The sequence below is a fragment of the Ranitomeya variabilis genome, chromosome 8 (assembly GCF_051348905.1).
Source record: "Ranitomeya variabilis isolate aRanVar5 chromosome 8, aRanVar5.hap1, whole genome shotgun sequence".
Classification (NCBI taxonomy): domain Eukaryota; kingdom Metazoa; phylum Chordata; class Amphibia; order Anura; family Dendrobatidae; genus Ranitomeya; species Ranitomeya variabilis.
The window spans coordinates 124426057-124452036 of NC_135239.1; the positions used below are offsets into that span (position 1 = coordinate 124426057).

The following is a 25980-nucleotide window of genomic DNA, read 5'->3' on the forward strand; positions in this document are numbered from 1 at the left end:
AGAACTCTGTGTGGCATTGACCTGGTCTCTAATCTGAGCTGCTGTTAACCTGCAATTTCTGAGGCTGGTGACTCGGATAAACTTATCCTCAGAAGCAGAGGTGACTCTTGGTCTTCCTTTCCTGGGGCGGTCCTCATGTGAGCCAGTTTCTTTGTAGCGCTTGATGGTTTTTGCCACTGCACTTGGGGACACTTTCAAAGTTTTCCCAATTTTTCGGACTGACTGACCTTCATTTCTTAAAGTAATGATGGCCACTCGTTTTTCTTTACTTAGCTGCTTTTTTTCTTGCCATAATACAAATTCTAACAGTCTATTCAGTAGGACTATCAGCTGTGTATCCACCAGACTTCTGCACAACACAACTGATGGTCCCAACCCCATTTATAAGGCAAGAAATATCACTTATTAAACCTGACAGGGTACACCTGTGAAGTGAAAACCATTCCCGATGACTACCTCTTGAAGCTCATCAAGAGAATGCCAAGAGTGTGCAAAGCAGTCATCAAAGCAAAAGGTGGCTACTTTGAAGAACCTAGAATATAAGACATATTTTCAGTTGTTTCACACTTTTTTGTTAAGTATATAATTCCACATGTGTTAATTCATAGTTTTGATGCCTTCAGTGTGAATGTACAATTTTCATAGCCATGAAAATACAAAAAAAATCTTTAAATGAGCAGGTGTGTCCAAACTTTTGGTCTGTACTGCATATAGCTGCGATGCATATTGGCTTAAGGAAATATACTTTACATCTTTATGCGAGTTCTGAATATTCATGAGACATAAATTTACTCACTTGCAATATTTGTTCTTTCTGGGATACAGTTTGCTTCAGTCTCTTGATGTTGTGCTCTTTAGTACATTTCTCTTCTTCAAGGTTCTTAAGATGCTCACTCTTCTCCTGCAATTCTCTTTGAAGTTTGTGTAATGTTCCATGTAACTCCTGCCAAACAACATTTATTATTATGTAATCAAGATATATTTTTTTCTACAAAAATGTTCAATGTTCCCATAAGTTCTGTAATTTAAGGGGTTGTTCTGCAGGGTGGTCGGTGGTTCTCCAAATCTTCAGTTTGCAACCAAGGATATGACTCGGGATCCCGATGAGCGCTTTCTCTTAGGTTTACCTACTACAGTTCCAACACTATCACCCTTCTTAAACGGAATCTGTTAGCAGGTTTTTGATATGCAATCTGAGGGCAGGGTGAGGCAGGGCCTGAAGCAGATTTCATCGATGTGTCACTTATTAGGCTGTGTGCTCTTTTTTCCAGATAATTAATGTTTTATGACCAAGAGATAATCACTGCTCAGCCTCCGAGGCTGTCCAGGTCACAGCTGTGGGAAGAGATAGAGGCCATTTTGCTGCAGCCCACAGTGTATGCTACAAGCTTGAGTTTCGCCCTGTCACCACCCACACTGCTCAGTACGTGCGGTGACAGGAGCTGCAGAGAGGAGGTCCAGGGTGAGGTGAACATCAACAGCAGTGATCAGCAGCCTGGGAAACGTAGTACATTATCAGGCTGCTGATCATCGCCGTGGCCCTAGTGTTCAGAGCACAGCAGAATAATTATGACCCTGCTGTGCCCTGTTCACTGACACAGCTCTGCTATAGCACAGTAACGCCTCTGAAGGATTCATACACTGCCATAGCAGAGATGTGTATGTAATTCCATCATATGTGTTACGCCCCAAAGTGGTGGAGGACTATTGAGTGTGTATTATACTGTATGGATGGCTATGGGGTAAAATATATTATATGGAGGACTATAGGCAGTGCATTATACTGTATGGATGGCTATGGGGTGCAATATATTATATGGAGGACTATAGGCAGTGCATTATACTGTATGGATGGCTATGGGGTGCAATATATTATATGGAGGACTATGGCTGTGCAGTATATTATATGGAGGACTATGGGGTGCATTATACTGTATGGATGGCTATGGGGTACAATATATTATATGGAGGACTATGGGCTGTGCATTATAGTGTATGGATGGCTATGGGGTGCAATATATTATATGGAGCACTATAGGCAGTGCATTATACTGCATGGATGGCTATGAGGTGCAATATATTATATGGAGGACTATAGGCAGTGCATTATACTGTATGGATGGCTATGTGGTGCAATATATTATATGGAGGACTATGGGCTGTGCAGTATATTATATAGAGGACTATAGGCAGTGCATTATACTGTATGGATGGCTATGGAGTGCAATACATTATATGGAGGACTGTTGTGAATTCCGCTCTTGGGCTCCCTCCGGTGGCTGTAAGTGGCACTTTTGTGAATTCTGCTCTCGGGCTCCCTCCGGTGGTTTTGAGTGGTATGGCTGCTTCTTGGATTTAGCATCAGCAGCTGCTTCCACTGATCGTCTTTCTGGCTCGGCTATTTTAGTCTGGCCTTATCCCTCAATCAATGCCAGTTGTCAATTGTACCTGCTCAGAGCTAGTCGCATGTCGCTCCTAAATCACCAGTCCATAACAGTACAACTGGCCAAAAATGAGTTGAATGCATCTCAAAAGAAGGAAAAGAAAAAGAGTTCTGAGCCATTTTTTTTTTCTTTAGTCTGTTTTGTCTTTTTCCTTCCTCTTAATCTCTGGGTGGTACAGGATTTGGGCGCGGGCATGGATGTTCAGGGTTTGTTTTCTCGTGTGGATCAGCTTGCTGCAAAAGTGCAGAGTATCCAAGATTATGTTGTTCAGACTCCGGCTTTAGAGCCTAGAATTCCTACTCCAGATTTGTTTTATGGGGATAGATCTAAGTTTTTGAACTTTAAAAATAACTGCAAATTGTTTTTTGCTCTGAAACCCCGTTCCTCTGGAGATCCCATTCAGCAAGTTAAAATAGTTATTTCTCTGCTGCGTGGTGACCCTCAGGACTGGGCATTCTCCCTTGAGTCAGGGGACCCGGCATTGCTTAATGTAGATGCATTTTTTCAATCGCTCGGATTATTGTATGACGAACCTAACTCTGTGGATCATGCGGAAAAAACCTTGTTGGCCCTGTGTCAGGGTCAGGAAGCGGAAGAATTATACTGCCAAAAATTTAGAAAATGGTCTGTGCTCACTAAATGGAATGAGGACGCTCTGGCAGCAATTTTCAGAAAGGGTCTTTCTGAAGCCCTTAAAGATGTTATGGTGGGGTTCCCCACGCCTGTTGGTTTGAGCGAATCTATGTCTCTAGCCATTCAGATTGCGCTCGAGCAGGCGCCGATCAAAGTGGTGCACCATATGGCAGCGTCCTCTGAACAGAGTCCTGAGCCTATGCAATGTGATAGGATTTTGACTAGAGCAGAACAGCGGGGATACAGATGTCAGAATGGGCTGTGTTTTTACTGTGGTGATTCTGCTCATGCTATTTCTGATTGCCCTAAGCGTATTAAGAGGGTCGCTAGATCTGTTACCATCAGTACCGTACAGCCTAAATTTCTCCTGTCTGTGACCCTGATTTGCTCATTGTCATCCTTTTCTGTCATGGCATTTGTGGATTCAGGCGCTGCCCTGAACTTAATGGACTTAGAATTCGCCAGGCGCTGTGGTTTCTCTTTGCAGCCTTTGCAGAGCCCTATTCCTTTGAGGGGTATTGATGCTACACCGTTGGCCAAGAATAAACCTCAGTATTGGACTCAGCTGACTATGTGCATGGCTCCAGCACATCAGGAAGACTGCCGTTTTCTGGTGTTGCATAATTTACATGATGTTGTTGTACTGGGTTTTCCATGGTTACAAGTACACAATCCAGTGCTGGATTGGAAATCTATGTCTGTGACTAGTTGGGGTTGTCAAGGGGTACATAGTGACGTTCCTTTGATGTCAATTTCCTCTTCCCCCTCTTCTGATGTTCCTGAATTTTTGTCAGATTTCCAGGATGTATTTGATGAGCCCAAGTCCAGTTCCCTTCCTCCACATAGGCACTGTGATTGTGCTATTGGCTTGATTCCTGGCTGTAAGTTCCCTAAGGGCCGACTTTTCAGTCTGTCTGTGCCAGAGCATGACGCCATGCGGAGCTATGTTAAGGAGTCTTTGGAGAAGGGGCATATTCGGCCGTCTTCGTCACCATTGGGAGCGGGATTCTTTTTTGTTGCCAAGAAGGATGGCTCCTTGAGACCCTATTGATTATCGCCTTCTTAATAAGATCACGGTCAAATTCCAATACCCTTTACCTTTGCTTTCTGATTTGTTTGCTCGGATTAAGGGGGCTAGTTGGTTTACCAAGATTGACCTTCGAGGGGCATATAATCTTGTTCGTATTAAACAGGGTGACGAATGGAAAACTGCATTTAATATGAATTTTGAATACCTTGTGATGCCTTTCGGGCTTTCTAATGCTCCTTCTATATTTCAGTCCTTCATGCATGATATTTTCCGCAATTATCTTGATAAATTTTTGATTGTGTATTTGGATGATATTTTGATTTTTTCCGATGATTGGGAGTCTCATGTGAAGCAGGTCAGGATGGTATTCCAGATCCTTCGTGATAATGCCTTATTTGTGAAGGGGTCTAAGTGCCTATTTGGAGTTCAGAAGGTCTCATTTTTGGGGTTTATTTTTTCTCCTTCGTCTATAGAAATGGATCCTGTTAAGGTCCAAGCCATTCATGACTGGATTCAACCCACATCTGTGAAGAGCCTTCAGAAATTTTTGGGCTTTGCTAATTTTTATCGCCGTTTCATTGCCAACTTTTCCAGTGTGGTTAAGCCCTTGACCGATTTGACGAAGAAAGGCGCTGATGTGACGAATTGGTCCTCTGCGGCTGTTGAGGCCTTTCAGGAGCTTAAACGCCGATTTACTTCTGCCCCTGTGTTGCGTCAGCCGGATGTTTCTCTTCCTTTTCAGGTTGAGGTTGACGCTTCTGAGATTGGGGCAGGGGCCGTTTTGTCACAGAGGAATTCTGATGGTTCCTTGATGAAACCGTGTTCCTTCTTTTCCCAAAAGTTTTCGCCTGCGGAACGCAATTATGATGTCGGCAATCGGGAGTTGTTTGCTATGAAGTGGGCATTTGAGGAGTGGCGACATTGGCTTGAGAGAGCCAAGCACCGCATAGTGGTCTTGACCGATCATAAGAATCTGATTTACCTCGAGTCGGCCAAGCGGCTGAACCCTAGACAGGCTCGATGGTCCCGGTTTTTCTCCCGTTTCGATTTTGTGGTCTCATATCTTCCGGGATCTAAGAATGTTAAGGCGGATGCCCTCTGTAGGAGTTTTTTGCCTGATTCTCCTGGAGTTCTTGAGCCGGTTGGCATTCTTAGGGAAGGGGTGATTCTTTCTGCCATCTCCCCTGATTTACGGCGGGTGCTTCAGGAATTTCAGGCTGATAAACCTGACCGATGTCCTATGGGGAAGCTGTTTGTTCCTGATAGATGGACAAGTAAGGTAATTTCTGAGGTCCATTGTTCGGTGTTGGCCGCTCATCCTGGGATTTTTGTTACCAGAGATTTGGTTTCTAGGTCCTTTTGGTGGCCTTCCTTGTCGCGGGATGTGCGTTCTTTTGTGCAGTCCTGTGGGACTTGTGCCCGGGCTAAGCCTTGCTGTTCCCGCGCTAGTGGGTTGCTTTTGCCTTTGCCGGTCCCTGAGAGGCCCTGGACGCATATTTCCATGGATTTTATTTCGGATCTTCCTGTGTCCCAGAAGATGTCTGTTATCTGGGTGGTTTGTGACCGGTTCTCTAAAATGGTCCATTTGGTACCTTTGCCTAAATTGCCTTCCTCCTCTGATTTGGTTCCATTGTTTTTTCAGCATGTGGTTCGTTTGCATGGCATTCCAGAGAATATTGTGTCTGACAGAGGTTCCCAGTTTGTCTCTAGGTTTTGGCGGGCCTTCTGTGCTAGGATGGGCATTAATTTGTCTTTTTCTTCACGGTTCCATCCTCAGACAAATGGCCAAACTGAGCGAACTAATCAAACCTTGGAAACCTATTTGAGATGTTTTGTGTCTGCTGATCAGGATGATTGGATGGCTTTCTTGCCGATGGCCGAGTTTGCCCTTAATAATCGGGCCAGTTTGGCTACTTTGGTTTTGCCTTTCTTTTGTAATTTTGGTTTCCATCCTCGTTTTTCTTCAGGGCAGGTTGAGCCTTCTGATTGTCCTGGTGTGGATTCTGTGATGGACAGGTTACAGCAGATTTGGAATCATGTGGTAGACAATTTGACGTTGTCTCAGGAAAAGGCTCAACGTTTCGCTAACCGCCATCGGTGTGTTGGTCCTCGGCTTCGGGTGGGGGATTTAGTCTGGTTATCTACTCGTCATGTTCCTATGAAGGTTTCTTCCCCTAAGTTCAAGCCTCGGTTTATTGGTCCTTATAAGATTTCTGAGATTATCAATCCAGTGTCTTTTCGTTTGGCCCTTCCAGCCTCTTTTGCCATCCACAATGTTTTCCATAGATCTTTGTTGAGGAGATATGTGGTACCCGTTGTTCCCTCTGTTGATCCTCCTGCCCCGGTGTTGATTGAGGGGGAGTTGGAATATGTGGTTGAGAAAATTTTGGATTCTCGTTTTTCGAGGCAGAGGCTTCAGTATCTTGTCAAGTGGAAGGGTTATGGCCAGGAGGATAATTCTTGGGTTGTTGCCTCCGATGTCCATGTCGCCGATTTGGTTCGTGCTTTTCACTTGGCTCGTCCTGATCGGCGTGGGGGCTCTGGTGAGGGTTCGGTGACCCCTCCTCAAGGGGGGGGTACTGTTGTGAATTCCGCTCTTGGGCTCCCTCCGGTGGCTGTAAGTGGCACTTTTGTGAGTTCTGCTCTTGGGCTCCCTCCGGTGGTTTTGAGTGGTATGGCTGCTTCTTGGATTTAGCATCAGCAGCTGCTTCCACTGATCGTCTTTCTGGCTCGGCTATTTTAGTCTGGCCTTATCCCTCAATCAATGCCAGTTGTCAATTGTACCTGCTCAGAGCTAGTCGCATGTCGCTCCTAAATCACCAGTCCATAACAGAGGACTATGGGCTGTGCATTATACTGTATGGATGGCTATGGGGTGCAATATACTGTATGGATGACTATGGGCTGCATTATACTGTTTGGATGACTATGGGCTGCATTATACTGTTTAGAGAGCTAGCGGGGGCCATTATACTGCGTGGGAAGCTGTGGAGGCCATTATAATATATGTAGCCCATTTTACTGTATGAAGGGTTGTATGGGGGTCACAGTACAAAATAAAAAAGTCCCTATTGCTGTCATTATCTTTTAAGATACATCTGTATATTACCTTGAAAAATAACTTGTATCAGTGTACCGAAGCGGCCATGTGCCTGAGTCATCTATAGGGCCTCAATATGTAGATCAGTCCAGTGTATCTAATCTCATCTTGCTTGATACGCTCCAGACTTGTGTATCTAATTGCATAATGTGATACACTACACTGAGCCCTGTATCTAGATGCACGTAGCTTATCACGTGCTGTGACTAATCCCAGCATGTAACACTCCACGTATCTAACCCCAGCTTATGATACAGCGAGCAGCACTAACTAACAGAACATGCACTGCCGGCCATCCTCGGTGACACCAACTACTTGTCAGTATCACTGGCAGTCACCAACTTAATGGCTCTTCACTGTGATCCTAAACTTCATCCTCTCTTATCTTTTTACAAACACCCAGAAGGAGAGGAGAGGAGAAGTCACACATGTGACCAGATCCAGCCCTCATTTACTGCAGTCCTAATGTGAGCTAGTTGTACACTAGGTTTTCATGGCAAATTTCACCAGTTGCTCTCCATAGTGTTTAACCCCTTCACAACCTTGGGGTTTTCTGGTTTTGTGTTTTCGTTTTGTGCTCCCCTCCTTCCCAGAGCCATAACTTTTTTATTTTTCCGTCAATTTGGCCATATGAGGGCTTATTTTTTGCGGGACAAGTTGTACTTTTGAACGACAGCATTGGTTTTACCATATCATGTACTGGAAAACAGGAACAAAATTCCAAGTGCGGTGAAATGGCAAAAGGTGCCAATTACACAATTGTTTTTTTTGTTTTTGTTTTTTACCATGTTCACCAAATGCTAAAACACACCTGTCATTATGATTCTCCAGGTCATTATGAGTTCACAAGCCTGGGTGAGGGTTTATTTTTTGCGTGCTGAGCTGACGTTTTTATCGATACCATTTTGGTGCAGATACGTTCTTTTGATCACCCGTTATTGCATTTTATTGTACAGTTGTGGCGACCAAAAAACGTAATTCTAGATTTTTGACTTTTTTTCTCGTTACACAGTTTACTGATTGGATTAATTACTTTTATATATTGACAGATCCGACATTTCTAAATGCGGCGATACCAAAAATGTGTATTTTTTATTTATTTACTTTGAATAGAGCAATAGAGTGTGATTTGAACTTTTATATTATTTTAATGTTTTATAAAAACTTTTTTTTTTTTTTTTAACATTTTTACTTGCTTCAAAAGTCATAGGAGAATAGAAGCTGCGATCACCCGATCGCTTGTACTACAGAGCAGGGCTGCAGCCCTTATATGTGTAGCTAAAATGCTTAGCTGCTATAAGTGCCGGCCACAGGTAGGCACTCATAGCAATCTGGCAATGGCAACCACAGGGGTCTCCTGCAGACCTCGGGTTGTCATGCCAACCCATCGGAGCTTCCGGCGCGAGCATGTTAAATGCCACTGTCAGAGATTGACAGCGGCATTTAACATGATAACAGCGCTGGTGGATCACGATTCCAAAAAAACACCAGTACACAGATGCTTACCTGTCACGGCCTCTAAACAATTGCACTATCAAGGTGCAGCGGACCCAAGTTAAGATGGCAACTACACAGGTGCAGTAATACCGATGAGGCAGCCAGCCTACAATCAGAGATTGGCCGCTTGGTACACCAGTGCAAATAAATAATCTGTATGTGGCGCACACACTTTTTTTTTTACATATTTTTACAACTTTTTTTACTTGCTGCCAGTGTGGGATCTTCACGTCCTGGTCGCAGTTAACCCCTTCATGACCCAGCCTATTTTGGCCTTAATGACCTTGCCGTTTTTTGCAATTCTGACCAGTGTCCCTTTATGAGGTAATAACTCAGGAACGCTTCAACGGATCCTAGCGATTCTGAGATTGTTTTTTCGTGACATATTGGGCTTCATGTTAGTGGTAAATTTAGGTCGATAATTTCTGAGTTTATTTGTGAAAAAAATGGAAATTTGGCAAAAATTTTGAAAATTTTGCAATTTTCACATTTTGAATTTTTATTCTGTTAAACCAGAGTTATGTGACACAAAATAGTTAATAAATAACATTTCCCACATGTCTACTTTACATCAGCACAATTTTGGAAACAATTTTTTTTTTTGCTAGGAAGTTATAAGGGTTAAAATTTGACCAGTGATTTCTAATTTTTACAACAAAATTTACAAAACCATTTTTTTTAGGGACCACCTCACATTTGAAGTCAGTTTGAGGGTTCTATATGGCTGAAAATACCCAAAAGTGACACCATTCTAAAAACTGCACCCCTCAAGGTGCTCAAAACCACATTCAAGAAGTTTATTAACCCTTCGGGTGTTTCACAGCAGCAGAAGCAACATGGAAGTGAAAAATGAACATTTAACTTTTTAGTCACAAAAATGATCTTTTAGCAAAATTTTTTTTATTTTCCCAAGGGTAAAAGGAGAAACTGGACCACGAACTTTGTTGTCCAATTTATCCTGAGTACGCTGATACCTCATATGTGGGGGTAAACCACTGTTTGGGCACACGGCAGGGCTCGGAAGGGAAGGAGCGCCATTTGACTTTTTCAATGAAAAATTGGCTCCAATCTTTAGCGGACACCATGTCGCGTTTGGAGAGCCCCCGTGTGCCTAAACATTGGAGCTCCCCCACAAGTGACCCCATTTTGGAAACTAGACCCCCCAAGGAACTTATCTAGAAGCATAGTGAGCACTTTAAACCCCCAGGTGCTTCACAAATTGATCCGTAAAAATGAAACAGTACTTTTTTTTCACAAAAAAATTATTTTAGCCTCAATTTTTTCATTTTCACATGGGCAACAGGATAAAATGGATCCTAAAATTTGTTGGACAATTTCTCCTGAGTACACCGATACCTCACATGTGGGGATAAACCACTGTTTGGGCACATGGTAAGGCTCGGAAGGGAAGGAGCGCCATTTGACTTTTTGAATTAAAAATTATCTCCATCGCTAGCAGACACCATGTCACGTTTGGAGAGCCCCTGTGTGCCTAAACATTGGAGCGCTCCAACAAGTGACCCCATTTTGGAAACTAGACACCCCAAGGAACTTATCTAGAAGCATAGTGAGCACTTTAAACTCTCAGGTGCTTCACAAATTGATCCGTAAAAATGAAAAAGTACTTTTTTTTCACACAAAATTTCTTTTAGCCTCAATTTTTTCATTTTCATATGGGCAACAGGATAAAATGGATCCTAAAATTTGTTGCCCAGTTTGTCCTGAGTACGATGATACCCCATATGTGGGGGTAAACCACTGTTTGGGCGCACGGCAGGGCTCGGAAGGGAAGGCATGCCATTTGGCTTTTTGAATGGAAAATTAGCTCCAATCATTAGCGGACACCATGTCACGTTTGGAGAGCCCCTGTGTGCCTAAACATTGGAGCTCCCGCACAAGAGACCCCATTTTGGAAACTAGACCTCCCAAGGAACTAATCTAGATGTGTGGTGAGCACTTTGAACCCCCAAGTGCTTCGCAGAAGTTTATAACGCAGAGCCGTGAAAATAAAAAAAAAATTTTCTTTTCTCAAAAATGATTTTTTAGCCCACAATTTTTTATTTTCCCAAGGGTAACAGGAGAAATTGGACCCCAAAAGTTGTTGTCCAGTTTCTCCTGAGTACGCTGATACCCCATATGTGGGGGTAAACCACTGTTTTGGCACATGTCGGGGTTCGGAAGGGAAGTAGTGACGTTTTGAAATGCAGACTTTGATGGAATGCTCTGCTGGCGTCAGGTTGCGTTTGCAGAGCCCCTGATGTGCCTAAACAGTAGGAACTCCCCACAAGTGACTCCATTTTGGAAACTAGACTTAACCCTATTTCCAACCCTAACTCTAATTCCAACCCTAACCCTAAGGGTATGTGCCCACGTTGCGGATTCGTGTGAGATTTTTCCGCACCATTTTTGAAAAATCTGCAGGTAAAAGGCACTGCGTTTTACCTGCGGATTTACAGCAGATTTCCAGTATTTTTTTGTGCGGATTTCACCTGCGGATTCCTATTGAGGAACAGGTGTAAAACGCTGCGGAATCCGCACAAAGAATTGATATGCTGCGGAAAATACAACGCAGCGTTTCTGCACGGAATTTTCCGCACCATGGGCACAGCGGATTTGGTTTTCCATAGGTGTACACGGTACTGTAAACCTGATGGAAAACTGCTACGAATTCGCAGCGGCCAATCCGCTGCGGATCCGCGGCCAATCCGCTGCGGATCCGCGGCGGATCCGCGGCCAATCCGCTGCGGATCCGCAGCCAAATCCGCACATGCCATAACCCTAACCCTACCTGTAACCCTAACCCTACCCCTAACCCTAACCGTAACCCTAACCCTAGTTCTAACCCTAACCCTAGTTCTAACCCTAGTGGAAAAAGAAAAAAAAAATATTTTCTTTATTTTATTATTGTCCCTACCTATGGGGGTGATAAAGGGGGGGGTTTATTTATTAATTTTTTTATTTTGATCGCTGTGATAGAACCTACCACAGCGATCAAAATGCACTTGTAATGAATCTGTCGGCCGGCAGATTCGGCGGGCGCACTGAGCATGCGCCCGCCATTTTGGAAGATGGCGGCGCCCAGCGAGGAGACGGACCGACACCGGGAGCCTCGGTAAGTATAAGGGGGGGGGGGATCGGGGCACGGGGGGGGCGTCGGAGCACCGGGGGGTGACATAGGAGAAGGGGGGAAGCGGGCAGGAGGACGGGGGAGCGGAGCACAGGACGTTGGGGACCGGACCCCATAACGGAGGACTGGGGGGGCGATCGGTGGGGTGGGGGGTCACTTCAGGTTTTCCAGCCATGGCCGATGATATTGCAGCATCGGCCATGGCTGGATTGTAATATTTCACCAGTTTTTTAGGTGAAATATTACAAATCGCTCTGATTGGCAGTTTCACTTTCAACAGCCAATCAGAGCGATCGTAGCCACGGGGGGGTGAAGCCACCCCCCCCCCTGGGATGAAGTACCACTCCCCCTGTCCCTGCAGATCGGGTAAAATAGGAGTTAACCCTTTCACCCGATCTGCAGTGACGCGATCATTCCATGACGCCACATAGGCGTCATGGGTCGGATTGGCACGGGTTTTCATGACGCCTACGTGGCGTCATGGGTCGGGAAGGGGTTAATAAGGTATAATAAGGTACAGCAATGCAGGAGCTGTAGACACAAGTTACTTAGATCATGCATTGCACATGATCTAACTAACTTGCTAGTGCCTCATGACAACATTTTTTCACCATGGCAACGATCGGGACCCTGCGATGACGTTGCAGAATCTCTGATCCAAAAGCAGAGGGGCTGTCTTCACTCTGCCTCCTCTCTTAATGCTGCGATTGCACAGAACCGAACGCAGCATTTAGGTGGTTAAAGTGCTGGGAGCGGTGCAGGTACGGCTCCTGGCACTGAAGCCAGGTGTCAACTGTCAGAATCAACTGACACACGGCGGTGATTGCCCACGCACAGCCCACTGCGTGCGGGCAGTTGCCATGACATATATACTGCATTGGTCAGGAAGTCCTTCCTGACTATGACGTAAATATGCGGAAAATGTCAAGAAGGAGTTAAATTTTTTCAATTGTTGAATTTTTTTATGGCACCTTCCATGCCCAGGCCCTGACAGGTTGCCTAATCATTATAAAAAAAACTGCTCCTATTTTAGTTCCCCCAGCTAGCGTTGTTCTGAAGGCACTTCTGCTGTGATGGATGGTTGGGCCCTTTTTTAATGTTGCCTACATTAATGTAATATCCAAGCTCAATGAACATCACACAGATAATGACTGCTCCATTTCATTAACAATGATCTTCAGATTGTTAAAAAATATTGGCCACTCGTTTGAACTCCCTTGAATCTGAAATATATTTATCCTTGTCACATGCGATTTAGGTCAGTCTCACACGACCAGATAATTCCGGTACCGGAGAAACCGGAGTTATCCATGTCCGTGTGCTCACGTGGCACATCAGTGTAGCACATGTGCGGCAGCCGTGTGTCGACTGAGGACCACACGGACCGTGCAGGAGACAGCGCTACAGTAAGCGCTGTCCCCTGCTTTCGGTGCTGAAGCCGGCATTCATTCCTTCTCCCCAGCAGCGTTCGCTGGAGAGAAGAAATGAAAAATCAAGGTTTTTAAAAAAATTTTTTGTTAAAAATAAAGTTTGGGGTCACCTCCCGCCTCCCACCCCCTGTGCGCCCGCCCACTTACATTAAAATACTCACCCAGCTCCCGCGATGACTCCTCTCAGCGCCCCTATGGGAGGTGGAGCCGCATATTCATCTCTGTAATAAGAGGTACCACGTGACCGCTCACACAGAACAAGCTGCCGGCGCAGAGAGGAGTCAGCGCTGTTTCTCCTGCGGCGGTACGTGCACACGGAGGAGAGTGCACACTGTTCTCCGTGTGCACGTGTGCTGGACACTTTGCGGACCGTGCTGCCGGAGACATGTGGACATGTCTCCGTGTTTTGCACACGGACACACGGTCCGCAAAAAATCACTAACATCTGCAGAGACACATTGATTTTAATGTATCTACGTGTGTCAGTGTCTCCGGTACGTGAGGAAACTGTCACCACACGTACCGGAGCCACTGACGTGTGAAACAGGCCTTATACAGCATAGAAAAGCTGCAGGCAACATTCACCAAGATAGGGTATGCTACTAACTACTACTAACCCCTTCATCCCCATATCATTTTCCATATTTTGCATTTCTGTTTTTTGCTCCCCTTCTGCCCAGAGCCATAACTTTTTTTTATTTTTCCATCAATATGAGAGCTTGATTTTTGGGGGTTGTGCTTTTGAACGACACCATTGGTTTTGCTATAAAATGTACTGGAAAACAGGAACAAAAATTCCAAGGATGGTAAAATTGCAAAAAAAAGTATTTATTTTTTGTGTTCTGAGCTGACGTTTTTATTGGCAACATTTTGGTGTAGATACAATCTTTTGATCGCCCATTACTGCATTTTAATTCAATGTTGCGGTGACCAGAAAAAGTAATTCTGGCGTTTTAAATTTTAAATTAAATCAGCTGTCATGTGCGGGGAAAGAGAGTATGCTGGTAAGGGGTTACATAAACTGTCCTACATGCGCCGCTATGAGTAGGATCTTTGGTAATTTTTATCGTTCACAGATTGGCTGGATAAACTTTCTATTAAAGGAAATCTGTCATCAGATTTTTGCTATCCAATCAAAAGACAGCAGGGGCCGAAACTTGAATCAAACGATGTGTCATTTATTAAGCCCTGTGCTGTTCACTTACCCTTAAAATGTTATCACAAGGAGATGATCACAGCCATGTCTGATGTGCACATGCCTGATAAACCGACCACGCCTCCTCCTGTGATAATCAGCTCTCAGTAGACTATGCACATAGAAAGCTGTTATATGGGCAGAGTTAGCATTCTCAGCTCTGCTACATGATGCATGTAAAAGCTCGGATTGTGTCAGAATGGCTGCACTTAGTAATCTAAGTGATACATCTGTGGTTTCAGGGTCTCATGTTCTACATTATGCTGCTATCAGATGAGGTATCAAAACCTGCTGACAGATTCCCTTTAATACCTCTTTGGTGAAATCTGGGTATAAACTCCTCATGAGCTATTTATTAACAACCCATAGGTAGCCACAGATTTTCCTGGGATCTCCACGGCACAATTCCTTTGCTAGGGTACAGGGAATGAGGGTTTGTTTTTGTATTTACTTTGTATCACCTTATACAGACAGTAACAGAGTTTCCCTTACCGGATCTTCCCGGGAGGGGTTACTGAACAGACCTATACAGGATACCTCCAAACACACTCAAAATCTAATCTCCTATATGTTCCTTACCACCCGAATTACTTTTGCAGGAGCTTTTAAAACTCCTTCAATTGGATAAAATTAAAACTCTCATGGATCATAGTTAATGAGAAGCACTCTAGCATCCGTTTATCCAAGGCTGCCATCTTTTATAATGCACTACAGATGATTCTATAGATACCCGCGGTTTTGTAGTGGACATAAAGTGGGGAAAAAAGTATTTAGTCAGTGACCAATCGTGCAAGTTCTCCCACTTAAAAAGATGAGAGAGGCCTGTAACTGACATCATAGGTAGACCACAACTATGAGAGTCAAAATGAGAAAACAAACCCAGAAAATCACCTTGTCTGATTTGGCAAGATTTATTTTGAAAATTATGGTGGAAAATAACTCTTTGGTCACCTAAAAACATGCAAGATGTCTGGCTCTCACAGACCTGTAACTTCTTCTTTAAGACGCTGCCCTGTCCTCCACTCATTACCTGTTGTAATGGCACCTGTTTGAACTTGTTAGCAGTATAAAAGACACCTGTCCACAACCTCAGTCACACTCCAAACTCCACTATGGTGAAGACCAAAAAGCTGTTGAAGGACACTAGAAACAAAATTATAGCCCTGCACCAGGCTGGGAAGACTGAATCTGCAATAGGCAAGCAGCTTGTTGTAATGAAATCAACTGTGGGAGCAATAATTAGAAAATGGAAGACATACAAGTCCACTGATAATCTCCCTCGATCTAGGGCTCCACGCAAGATCTCACCCCGTGTGGTGAAAATAATCATAAGAACGGTGAGCAAAAATCCCAGAACCACACGGGGGGACCTAGTGAATGACCTGCATAGTACTGGGACCACCGTAACAAAAGCTACTATCAGTAACACACTATGCCACCAGGGACTCAGATCCTGCAATGCCAGACGTGTCCCCCTGCATAAGCCAATACATGTCTGGGCCCATCTGAAGTTTGCTAGAGAGCATTTGGATTATCCAGAAGAGTATTGGGAGAATGTCATATGGTCTGATGAAAGCAAAGTAGAACTGTTTGGTAGAAAAAAAACTCATGTTTGGAGGAGACAGAATGCTGAATTGCATCCCAAGAACACCATACCTACTGTGAAACATGGGAGTGGTAACATCATGCTTTGGGGCTGTTTCTCTGCAAAGGGACCAGGACGACTGATCCGTGTACATGAAAGAATGAATGGGGCCATGTATCGTGAGATTTTGAGTGCAAACCTCCTTCCATTAGCAAGGGCATTGAACATGAAATGTGGATATGTCTTTCAGCATAATGATCCCAAGCACGCCATCAGGGCAATGAAGGATTGGCTTTTTAAGAAGCATATGAAGGTCCTGGAGTGGCCTAGCCAGTCTCCAGATCTCAACCCCATAGAAAACCTTTGGAGGGAGTTGAAAGTCCATGTTGCCCAACAACAGATCACTGCTCTAGAGGAGATCTGCAAGGAGGAATGGGCCAACATACCAAAAACAGTGTGTGCCAACCTTGTGAAGAATTACAGAAAACATTTGACCTCTGTCATTTCCAACAAAGGATACCGTATATACTCGAGTATAAGCCGAGATTTTCAGCCCAAATTTTTGGGCTGAAAGTGCCCCTCTCGGCTTATACTCGAGTCATGATCGGTGGTGGGGTCGGCGGGTGAGCACTGTCATATACTTACCTAGTCCCGGCGATCCTGGCGCTCCCCCTGCCTGTCACACTGTCTTCGGTGCCGCAGCCTCTTCCCCTGAGCGGTCACGTGGGACCGCTCATTAGAGAAATGAATAGGCGGCTCCACCTCCCATAGGGGCGGAGCCGCCTATTCATTTCTCTAATGAAGCGGTGCCGGTGACCGCTGATAGAGAAAGAGGCTGAGGCACCGAAGACAGGCAGGGGGAAGGAGCGGGACGCCGGGAGCAGGTAAGTATGACATATTCACCTGTCCTCGTTCCACACGCCGGGCGTCGCGCCATCTTCCCGGCGTCTCTCCGCTCTGACTGTTCAGGCAGAGGGCGCGATGACGCATATAGTGTGCGCGCCGCTCTCTGCCTGATCAGTCAGTGCGGAGAGACGCCGGGAAGATGGCGCCGAGGAGCTGCAAGCAAGACAGGTGAGTATGTTTTTTTGTTTTTTTTTTATTGCAGCAGCAGCAACAGCTATGGGGCAATAATGGACGGTGCAGAGCACTATATGGCACAGCTATGGGGCAATGGTGCAGAGCACTATATGGCACAGCTATGGGGCAATGGTGCAGAGCACTATATGGCACAGCTATGGGGCAATGGTGCAGAGCACTATATGGCACAGCTATGGGGCAATGGTGCAGAGCACTATATGGCACAGCTATGGGGCAATAATGGACGGTGCAGAGCACTATATGGCACAGCTATGGGGCAATGGTGCAGAGCACTATATGGCACAGCTATGGGGCAATGGTGCAGAGCACTATATGGCACAGCTATGGGGCAACGGTGCAGAGCATTATATATATGGCACAGCTATGGGACAATAATGGACGGTGCAGAGCACTATATGGCACAGCTATGGGGCAATGGTGCAGAGCACTATATGGCACAGCTATGGGGCAATGGTGCAGGGCACTATATGGCACAGCTATGGGGCAATGGTGCAGAGCACTATATGGCAAAGCTATGGGGCAATAATGGACGATGCAGAGCACTATATGGCACAGCTATGGGGCAATGGTGCAGAGCACTATATGGCACAGCTATGGGGCAATGGTGCAGAGCACTATATGGCACAGCTATGGGGCAACGGTGCAGAGCATTATATATATGGTACAGCTATGGGGCAACGGTGCAGAGCATTATATATATGGCACAGCTATGGGGCAACGGTGCAGAGCATTGTATATATGGCACAGCTTTATGTGGAGTATCTATGGGGCAATGGTGCAGAGCATTGTATATATGGCACAGCTTTATGTGGAGCATCTATGGGGCCATAATGAACGGTGCAGAGCATTATATGTGGCACAGCTTTATGTGGAGCATCTATGGGGCCATAATGAACGGTATGGAGTATCTATTTTTAATTTTGAAATTCACCGGTACCTGCTGCATTTTCCACCCTAGGCTTATACTCGAGTCAATAAGTTTTCCCAGTTTTTTGTGGCAAAATTAGGGGGGTCGGCTTATACTCGGGTCGGCTTATACTCGAGTATATACGGTATATAACAAAATATTGAGATGAACTTTTGTTAATGACCAAATACTTATTTTCCACCATAATATGCAAAATAAATCTTGCCAAACCAGACAAATTGATTTTCTGGATTTGTTTTCTAATTTTGACTCTCATAGTTGTGGTCTACCTATGATGTCAATTACAGGCCTTTCTCATCTTTTTAAGTGGGAGAACTTGCACAAATGGTGGTTGACTAAAAAATTTTTTCCCCACTGTATCTACATGCAGTGTACAACAGGTAGAGATACCCGTGATATTGGGACCGTGCACTTACATACTGGGAATGCTACTGCAGTATACCTAAACATTTCCAAAGGCCCCAATTACAAGACAGAGGCAAGAGTAGTGTTCTTTTGGTTTTTATCTGGCTGGTACGCATCTGTCAAGTGTCTACCTTATAAGTGCACACAACCGACAGTAGCCACAATATGCTGTGTGCGCCCTGAATTCACATTATACAGAAAGACAAGAAGAAGGCAGCACCTGATTGTGTTTCCATGTAGTTTCTTTCTGCTGCTGTCCTTCTAGGATATCAACCTCCAGTAACCTCTGAGATATTTTAGCCTCAGTTAGCTGACGTTCCTTTTGTCGGAGAGCCATTTGCTTTTTCTGAAGCTCCATCTGAGTAGAGAATAATGTGTTCTGCAGGTCTAAAAACTGGAGCTGGGTTGGCATTTCTTGAAAAGTCTGGAAAACACAACACAGTCTCTGAGGATAGACTTTATACAGTATCAAGGATAACAATCCATCCTTTTCCTGCCACAAACATAACAGCCATAATATGGCACAGGTGAGATTTGTATGCATGCCAATAACTTTATAGCTGTATTCACAAGCAACAGTTGAGTTTTTTTCTGCAGCCAAAAACTGCTCTCATGGCAACAAAAGCACTGAATTCAACTCTCATGTTTTTCAGCTTTTTTTGGGAGTGGATTATTTGTGTGCTTTGTCTACAGTATGTTTAATAAAATTTTGTTTACCCAAACGTTTTTATTTTCAACGTTTTTCACTTTCATTGCTTTCTATGACAAAATGCACAAAAACATGCTGCAAATTTATGAAAACAATGCAATTTTTCAATTCAGTCGGGAACAAAAAAAAGTGTGCATCAAATTTCAGAAATCTCACAACTTCCTCTTACCGTCAAATGCAGCTTTTAATTTGCCAAAAAAAAAAAGCTGAAAAAAAAAACAACACAGACAAAAATACAAAGTGTGAACATATTCTAAAGCTAAAGCCAGCTTTGGCCTTTAGGGTATGTGCACACATCGATGGAACCTCTGCAGATTTTTCCTCACTTGTTTTTGTAAATCCGCAGGTAAACCACACTGCAGATTACCTGTGGATTTACTGCGGAATTACTGTGGTTTTTGTGCGGATTCCACCTGCAGTTTTACACATGTGGATTCCTATTATGGAGCAGGTGTTAACCGCAGTGAAATCCGCACAAAGAATTGACATGCTGCGGAATAAACAACAAAGCGTTTCCGTGCGTTTTTTCCTGTGCACTGCGGATTTTGTTTTCCATAGGTTTACATGGTACTGTAAACTCATAGAAAACAGCTGCGAACCAGCAGCGTCAAAACCGCTGCGGATCCGCAGCAAAATCCGCAGCGTGTGCACATACCCTTATGATTGGACGCTTTTTTTTTTTTTTCTTTTATTCTCATCATGTGACAGCCATGGCTTTTATATTTTTCTGTTAATTTAGTCGTATGAGGGCCTATTTACAACACATTTTTTATACGTTTAGTGCACAGGCCGGGGCCAAACATCCAGTGAAAAACACACAGACAGTATACGGTTTAACATGAAAGCCTATGTGAGATTATTAAAATTTGTAATCACAGACTTTAGGCATCTTGGACCACATCGATTTCCAAAACAACAGGCCTTGTTAGAGCACTTCAACCTATTTGCAACTACTCTCAATTTCTGTTACTAACGCAATGTGAACCTAGCCTTACAGAATGTTTTGCCTGTGATATAAATGGCCATTTACTCAGAATGGTGTCAAATTTCCTACAGCAAATCACATAGGCCGTCTCTACCCAGCACGATTGCAGCAGCTGAAGGATCACTGATCAGCTACATACAAGTCGATCAGCAGACATTCAATGGCTTGTTTAGCATGGACGACCACAATTGTACATTAACAGATTGGTCACTAATATTAAACTGGCTGAAAAATCTTTGCACCCGACGAAAGAGCAGTTAGGTCATTTTTAAAGTCTCTGCCGACCTGTTTAGATGGGCCAACGGTCGGGAATGCGAGCACATGTACACGAGTATGAGGCCAATTTGTAACCCTACCACATTGCATCATGCCTATTACACTGTAGGAACGGTGAATGAGATCAAAGAGAAATGCAGAAAAAGTCAGATACAGGGATTTACCATACTTCATAACTGCTAAGCGGCACTTTATAGCACTACTAGCTGTACTACCCGGCTTCGCCCGGGTTAATGACTGCTGTTAGCAAAATAGAATGTGTTAACAAAAATTTATTCTGCACACAAAAACCACAAAACAAATAGATAGAAATGTAATTATTAAAAGGCAAAAACTAAGCAAATAGAAGCATTTCACAACATATATTAGCTTTGTTATACTGAGAATGTCTTTGTTGCCTATATTAACCAATCAGAGCTCAGGTTAATTAACTGTAGCAAAATAGAAGCTGAGCTGTGATTGGTTGCTATTGGCAGCCTGATAAATCCCCAGCCAACAGGAAGCCCTCCCCCCTGGCAGTATATATTAGCTCACACATACACATAATAGACAGGTCATGTGACTGACAGCTGCCGTATTTCCTATATGGTACATTTGTTGCTCTTGTAGTTTGCTTATTAATCAGATTTTTATTTTTGAAGGACAATACCAGACTTGTGTGTGTTTTAGGGCGAGTTTTATGTGTCAAGTTGTGTGTGTTGAGTTGCGTGTGGCGACATGCATGTAGCGACTTTTGTGAGATGAGTTTTGTGTGGCGACATGCGTGTAGCAACATTTTGTGTGTTGAGTTGCATGTGACAGGTTAGTGTAGCAAGTTGTGTGCAGCAAGATTTGTGCATGGCGAGTTTTGCGCGTGGCGAGTTTTATGTGTGGTGCATTTTGAGTATGTGCAAGTTTTGTGTGAGGCAACTTTTGCATGTGGTGCAACTTTTGTACATGTGGCAATTTTTCTGTGTGTGCAAGTTTTGCATGAGGTGAGTTTTCCATGAGGTGAGTTTTGCACGTGTGGCGAGTTTTGCGTGAGCCTAGTTTTGCATATGGCGAGTTTTGCATGTAGCGAGTTTTGAGTGGTGACTTTTGTGTTTCGACTTTTATGTGGCGAGGTTGGTGTGTGTGTGTGGTGAAATGTGTGCTGAGGGTGGTATATGTGTTCAAGCACGTGGTAGTGTGTGGCGCATTTTGTGTTTGTGTTCATATCCCCGTGTGTGGTGAGTATCCCATGTCGGGGCCCCACCTTAGCAACTGTACGGTATATACTCTTTGTCGCCATCGCTCTCATTCTTTAAGTCCTCATTGTTCACATCTGGCAGCTGTCAATTTTCCTCCAACACTTTTCCCTTCACTTTTTCCCCATTATGTAGATAGGAGCAAAATTGTTTGGTGAATTGGAACGCGCGGGGTTAAAATTTCACCTCACAACATAGCCTATGACGCTCTCGGGGTCCAGACGTGTGACTGTGCAAAATTTTGTGGCTGTAGCTGCGACGGTACAGATGCCAATCCCGGACATACACACATACATACATACACACATTCAGCTTTATATATTAGATATACCTGTATGTAATCTCCTGTATATAGTATATACCTGTGTGTCATCTCACCTATATATAGTATATATCTGTGTGTCATCTCCTGTATATAGTATATACCTGTATGTCATCTCCTCCTATACATAGCATATACCTGTGTCATCTCCTCCTGTATATACTATATACCTGTAGGTAATCTGCTCCTGTATATAGTATATACCTGTGTGTCATCTCCTCCTGTATATAGTATATACCTGTATGTCATCTCCTCCTGTATGTAGTATGTACCTGTATGTCATCTCCTCCTCTATATAGTATATACCTGTGTGTCATCTCTCCTGTATATAGTATATATCTGTGTGTCATCTCCTCCTGTATATAGTATATACCTGTGTGTCATCTCCCCTGTAAATAGTATATACCTGTGTGTCATCTCCTGTATATAGTATATAGCTGTATGTCATCTCCTCCTGTATTAGCCCTCGTTCACACGTTATTTGGTCAGTATTTTTACCTCAGTATTTGTAAGCTAAAATGGCAGCCTGATAAATCCCCAGCCAACAGTAAGCCCACCCCCTGGCAGTATATATTAGCTCACACATACACATAATAGACTGGTCATGTGACTGACAGCTGCCGGATTCCTATATGGTACATTTGTTGCTCTTGTAGTTTGTCTGCTTATTAATCAGATTTTTATTTTTGAAGGATACCAGACTTGTGTGTGTTTTAGGGCGAGTTTCGTGTGTCAAGTTGTGTGTGTTGAGTTGCGTGTGGCGACATGCATGTAGGGACTTTTGTGAGATGAGTTTTGTGTGGCGACATGCGTGTAGCAACTTTTTGTGTGTCGAGTTGCATGTGACAGGTTAGTGTAGCAAGTTGTGTGCAGCAAGTTTTGCGCATGGCGAGTTTTGCGCGTGGCGAGTTTTATGTGTGGTGCCTTTTGAGTATGTGCAAGTTTTGTGTGAGGCAACTTTTGCATGTGTTGCAACTTTTGTGCATGTGGCAATTTTTCTGCGTGTGGCAATTTTTCTGCGTGTGCAAGTTTTGCGTGTGGCGAGTTTTGCACGTGTGGCGAGTTTTGCATGTGGAGAGTTTTGCGCGTGGCGAGTTTTGAGCGGCGACTTTTGTGTTTCTACTTTTATGTGGCGAGGTTGGTGTATGTGTGGTGAAATGTGCACTGAGGGTGGTATATGTGTTCGAGCACGTGGTAGTGTGTGGCGCATTTTGTGTGTGTGTTCATATCCCCGTGGTGGTGTGATTATCCCATGTTGGGGCCCCACCTTAGCAACTGTACAGTATATACTCTTTGGTGCCATCGCTGTCATTCTTTAAGTCCCCCTTGTTCACATCTGGCAGCTGTTAATTTGCCTCCAACACTTTTCCTTTCATTTTTTCCCCATTATGTAGATAGGGGCAAAATTGTTTGGTGAATTGGAAAGCGCGGGGTTAAAATTTCACCTCACAATATAGCTTTGACGCTCTCAGGGTCCAGACGTGTGACTGTGCAAAATTTTGTGCCTGTAGCTGCGACGCCTCCAACACTTTTCCTTTCACTTTTTCCCCATTATGTAGATAGGGGCAAAATTGTTTGGTGAATTGGAAAGCGCGGGGTTAAAATTTCACCTCACAACATAGCCTATGACGCTCTCGGGGTCCAGACGTGTGACTGTGCAAAATTTTGTGGCTGTAGCTGCTACGGTTCAGATGCCAATCCCGGACATACATACATACATACATACATACACACACACACACATTCAGCTTTATATATTAGATTGCTCTACACGCAGCATTTCCCAAACTCCAGTCCTCACGGGTCATGTTTTCAGGATTTCCATAGTGTTGCACAAGTAAGAGAACTCCTGATACTTCCATCACCTGTGCAATACTAAGGAAATCCTGAAAACACTGCTCTGCAGGAACGCAATGTTTTAAGCTTAAACACCAACTAGTTCTATAAATTGTAATGCATATTAGACCAGTTTTAATGTAAAAAAGACAAATATTATGAGTTCTCAAAAACTAAAATTGACTTAAAATGTAAAATCATACACGGTTGTTAGAATAATATCTCCAGAACATGTAGAAGCAACACGAATATCAGTTTTATTTTTTCAGTGGCTTCCTGGCAAAAAGTGTAAAGGCCACACAGAGATTCATTACTGGTTTTAGTAATACAGTGGAGGAAATAATCTTGTCCCTGACAGCCTTATAAAGCTCATTGGTCTTGCCCATGTTGTAGATGTTAGATAATGACTGATTAATTGAGTCTGTGGACAGGAGTCTTTTATAAAGGTTAAAATATGCCCCATATAATGCTGCACAAATGTTGATTATGACCCCAGAAGATGCTCCATACAGACATTTGCCCCATATAATGCTCCACAAATGCTGATTATGGCCCCATAAGATGCTCCATACAGACATTACAGACATTTGCCCCATATAATGCTCCACAAATAATGATTATGGCCCCATAAGATGCTCCATAGAGATATTTGCCCCATATAATGCTGCACATGGCCCCATAAGATGCTCCATAGAGATATTTGCCCCATTTAATGCTGCACATGGCCCCATAAAGATATTTGCCCCGTATAATGCTGCACATGGCCCCATAGAGATATTTGCCCCATGTAATGCTGCACATGGCCCCATAAGATGCTCCATAGAGATATTTGCCCCCATATAACGCTGCACATGGCCCCATAAGATGCGCCATACAGATATTTGCCCCATATAATGCTGCACATGGTCCCATGAGATGCTCCATACAGACATTTGCCCCATATGCTGTTGCTGCGATTAAAAAAAAAAAATCAAATGCTCACCTCTCGTCGCCCAGGTCCTCGGCACTTGCTATATTCACCTGTCCCACGTTCCTTCGACGGCCGCCGCTGTGTCTTCCCCGTCCTGTGCACTGATGCTCAGGCAGAGGGCGGCGCGCACACTAATAGAGTCACCGTGCCCTTTGACATGAGTGTCACTGCAGAGGACGGGGAAGACGCAGCGGCGGCCGTCGGTGGAAAGGGGAGCAGGTGAATATCATGCACTGAGTTATACTCACCTGCTCCTGGCGCGGTGCAGACCCTGGTTCTCCGGGCGCTGACAGCTTCTTCCTGTAATGAGCGGTCACATGGTACCGTTCATTACAGTAATGAATATGCGGCTCCACCCCTATGGGAGTGGGGTCCATATTCATTACTGTAATGAGCGGTACCATGTGACCGCTCACTACAGGAAGAAGCTGTCAGTGCCGGAGAACCAGGGACGTCCAGGGACCGCGCCAGGAGCAGGTGAGTATTATTAGACAGCTGCCACTCCCCCTCCCCTGCCGACCCCTGGGTATGACTCGAGTATAAGCCGAAAGGGGCAATTTCAGCCTAAAAAAATGGGCTGAAATTCTTGGCTTATACTCGAGTATATACAGTATTTCTCATTGCAAAATGTAAATAAATGTATATAATTTATACAATGTGATTTTCTGGATTTTATTTCTGATATTCTATCTCTCAATGTTAAAATTAACCTACCCTTAAAATTATAGACTGTTCATGTCTTTGTCAGTGGGCAAACTTACAAAATCAGCAAGGGATCAAATACTTAAGAAACGTACTTTGAAAATAGGAGAACCCGAGTCTTCATATATTAAAAGATAGCATTTATTAATACAAAAAATATGAGAAGTACTCAATACAATAAATAAACTACCGTATTTTCCGGCGTATAAGACGACTTTTTAACCCCTGAAAATCTTCTTAAAAGTCGGGAGTCGTCTTATAAGCCGGGTATCTATGGTGGGTGGGGGGGGGGGGGGGGGGAGTGGTCCTGATGACGACGAGGGGGCGTCTCACAGGAAAGTGCGTGGAGTATCCCCCATTACCTAATCGTAGCGCTGCAGCGTGGGGTCTCTGTGCTGGGAGCGGCGGCGGCTGCTCCTCTTTGTGCCGCGTGGGTGCTGTGCTGTGGGGCGGCGGTTCCTCTTCTGCAGTGTGGGGCC

At 44.2% G+C, this 25980-nt stretch overlaps 1 protein-coding gene across 2 annotated transcripts in view; it reads right to left on the reverse strand.

Moving 5' to 3' along the window:
- Positions 1–25980, reverse strand: part of PDE4DIP (phosphodiesterase 4D interacting protein) — a 1987893-nt gene that overhangs the window by 1846818 nt on the left and 115095 nt on the right. Inside the window, exons 6-7 of one of the 2 annotated variants that reach the window (XM_077276216.1) lie at positions 18696–18899; positions 797–943 (exon numbers count right to left, since the gene is read on the reverse strand). In XM_077276216.1, the coding sequence (XP_077132331.1) occupies positions 797–943; positions 18696–18899 (351 nt within the window). The remainder of the gene's footprint in view (positions 1–796; positions 944–18695; positions 18900–25980) is intronic. The other variant, XM_077276217.1, reaches the window with a different exon arrangement.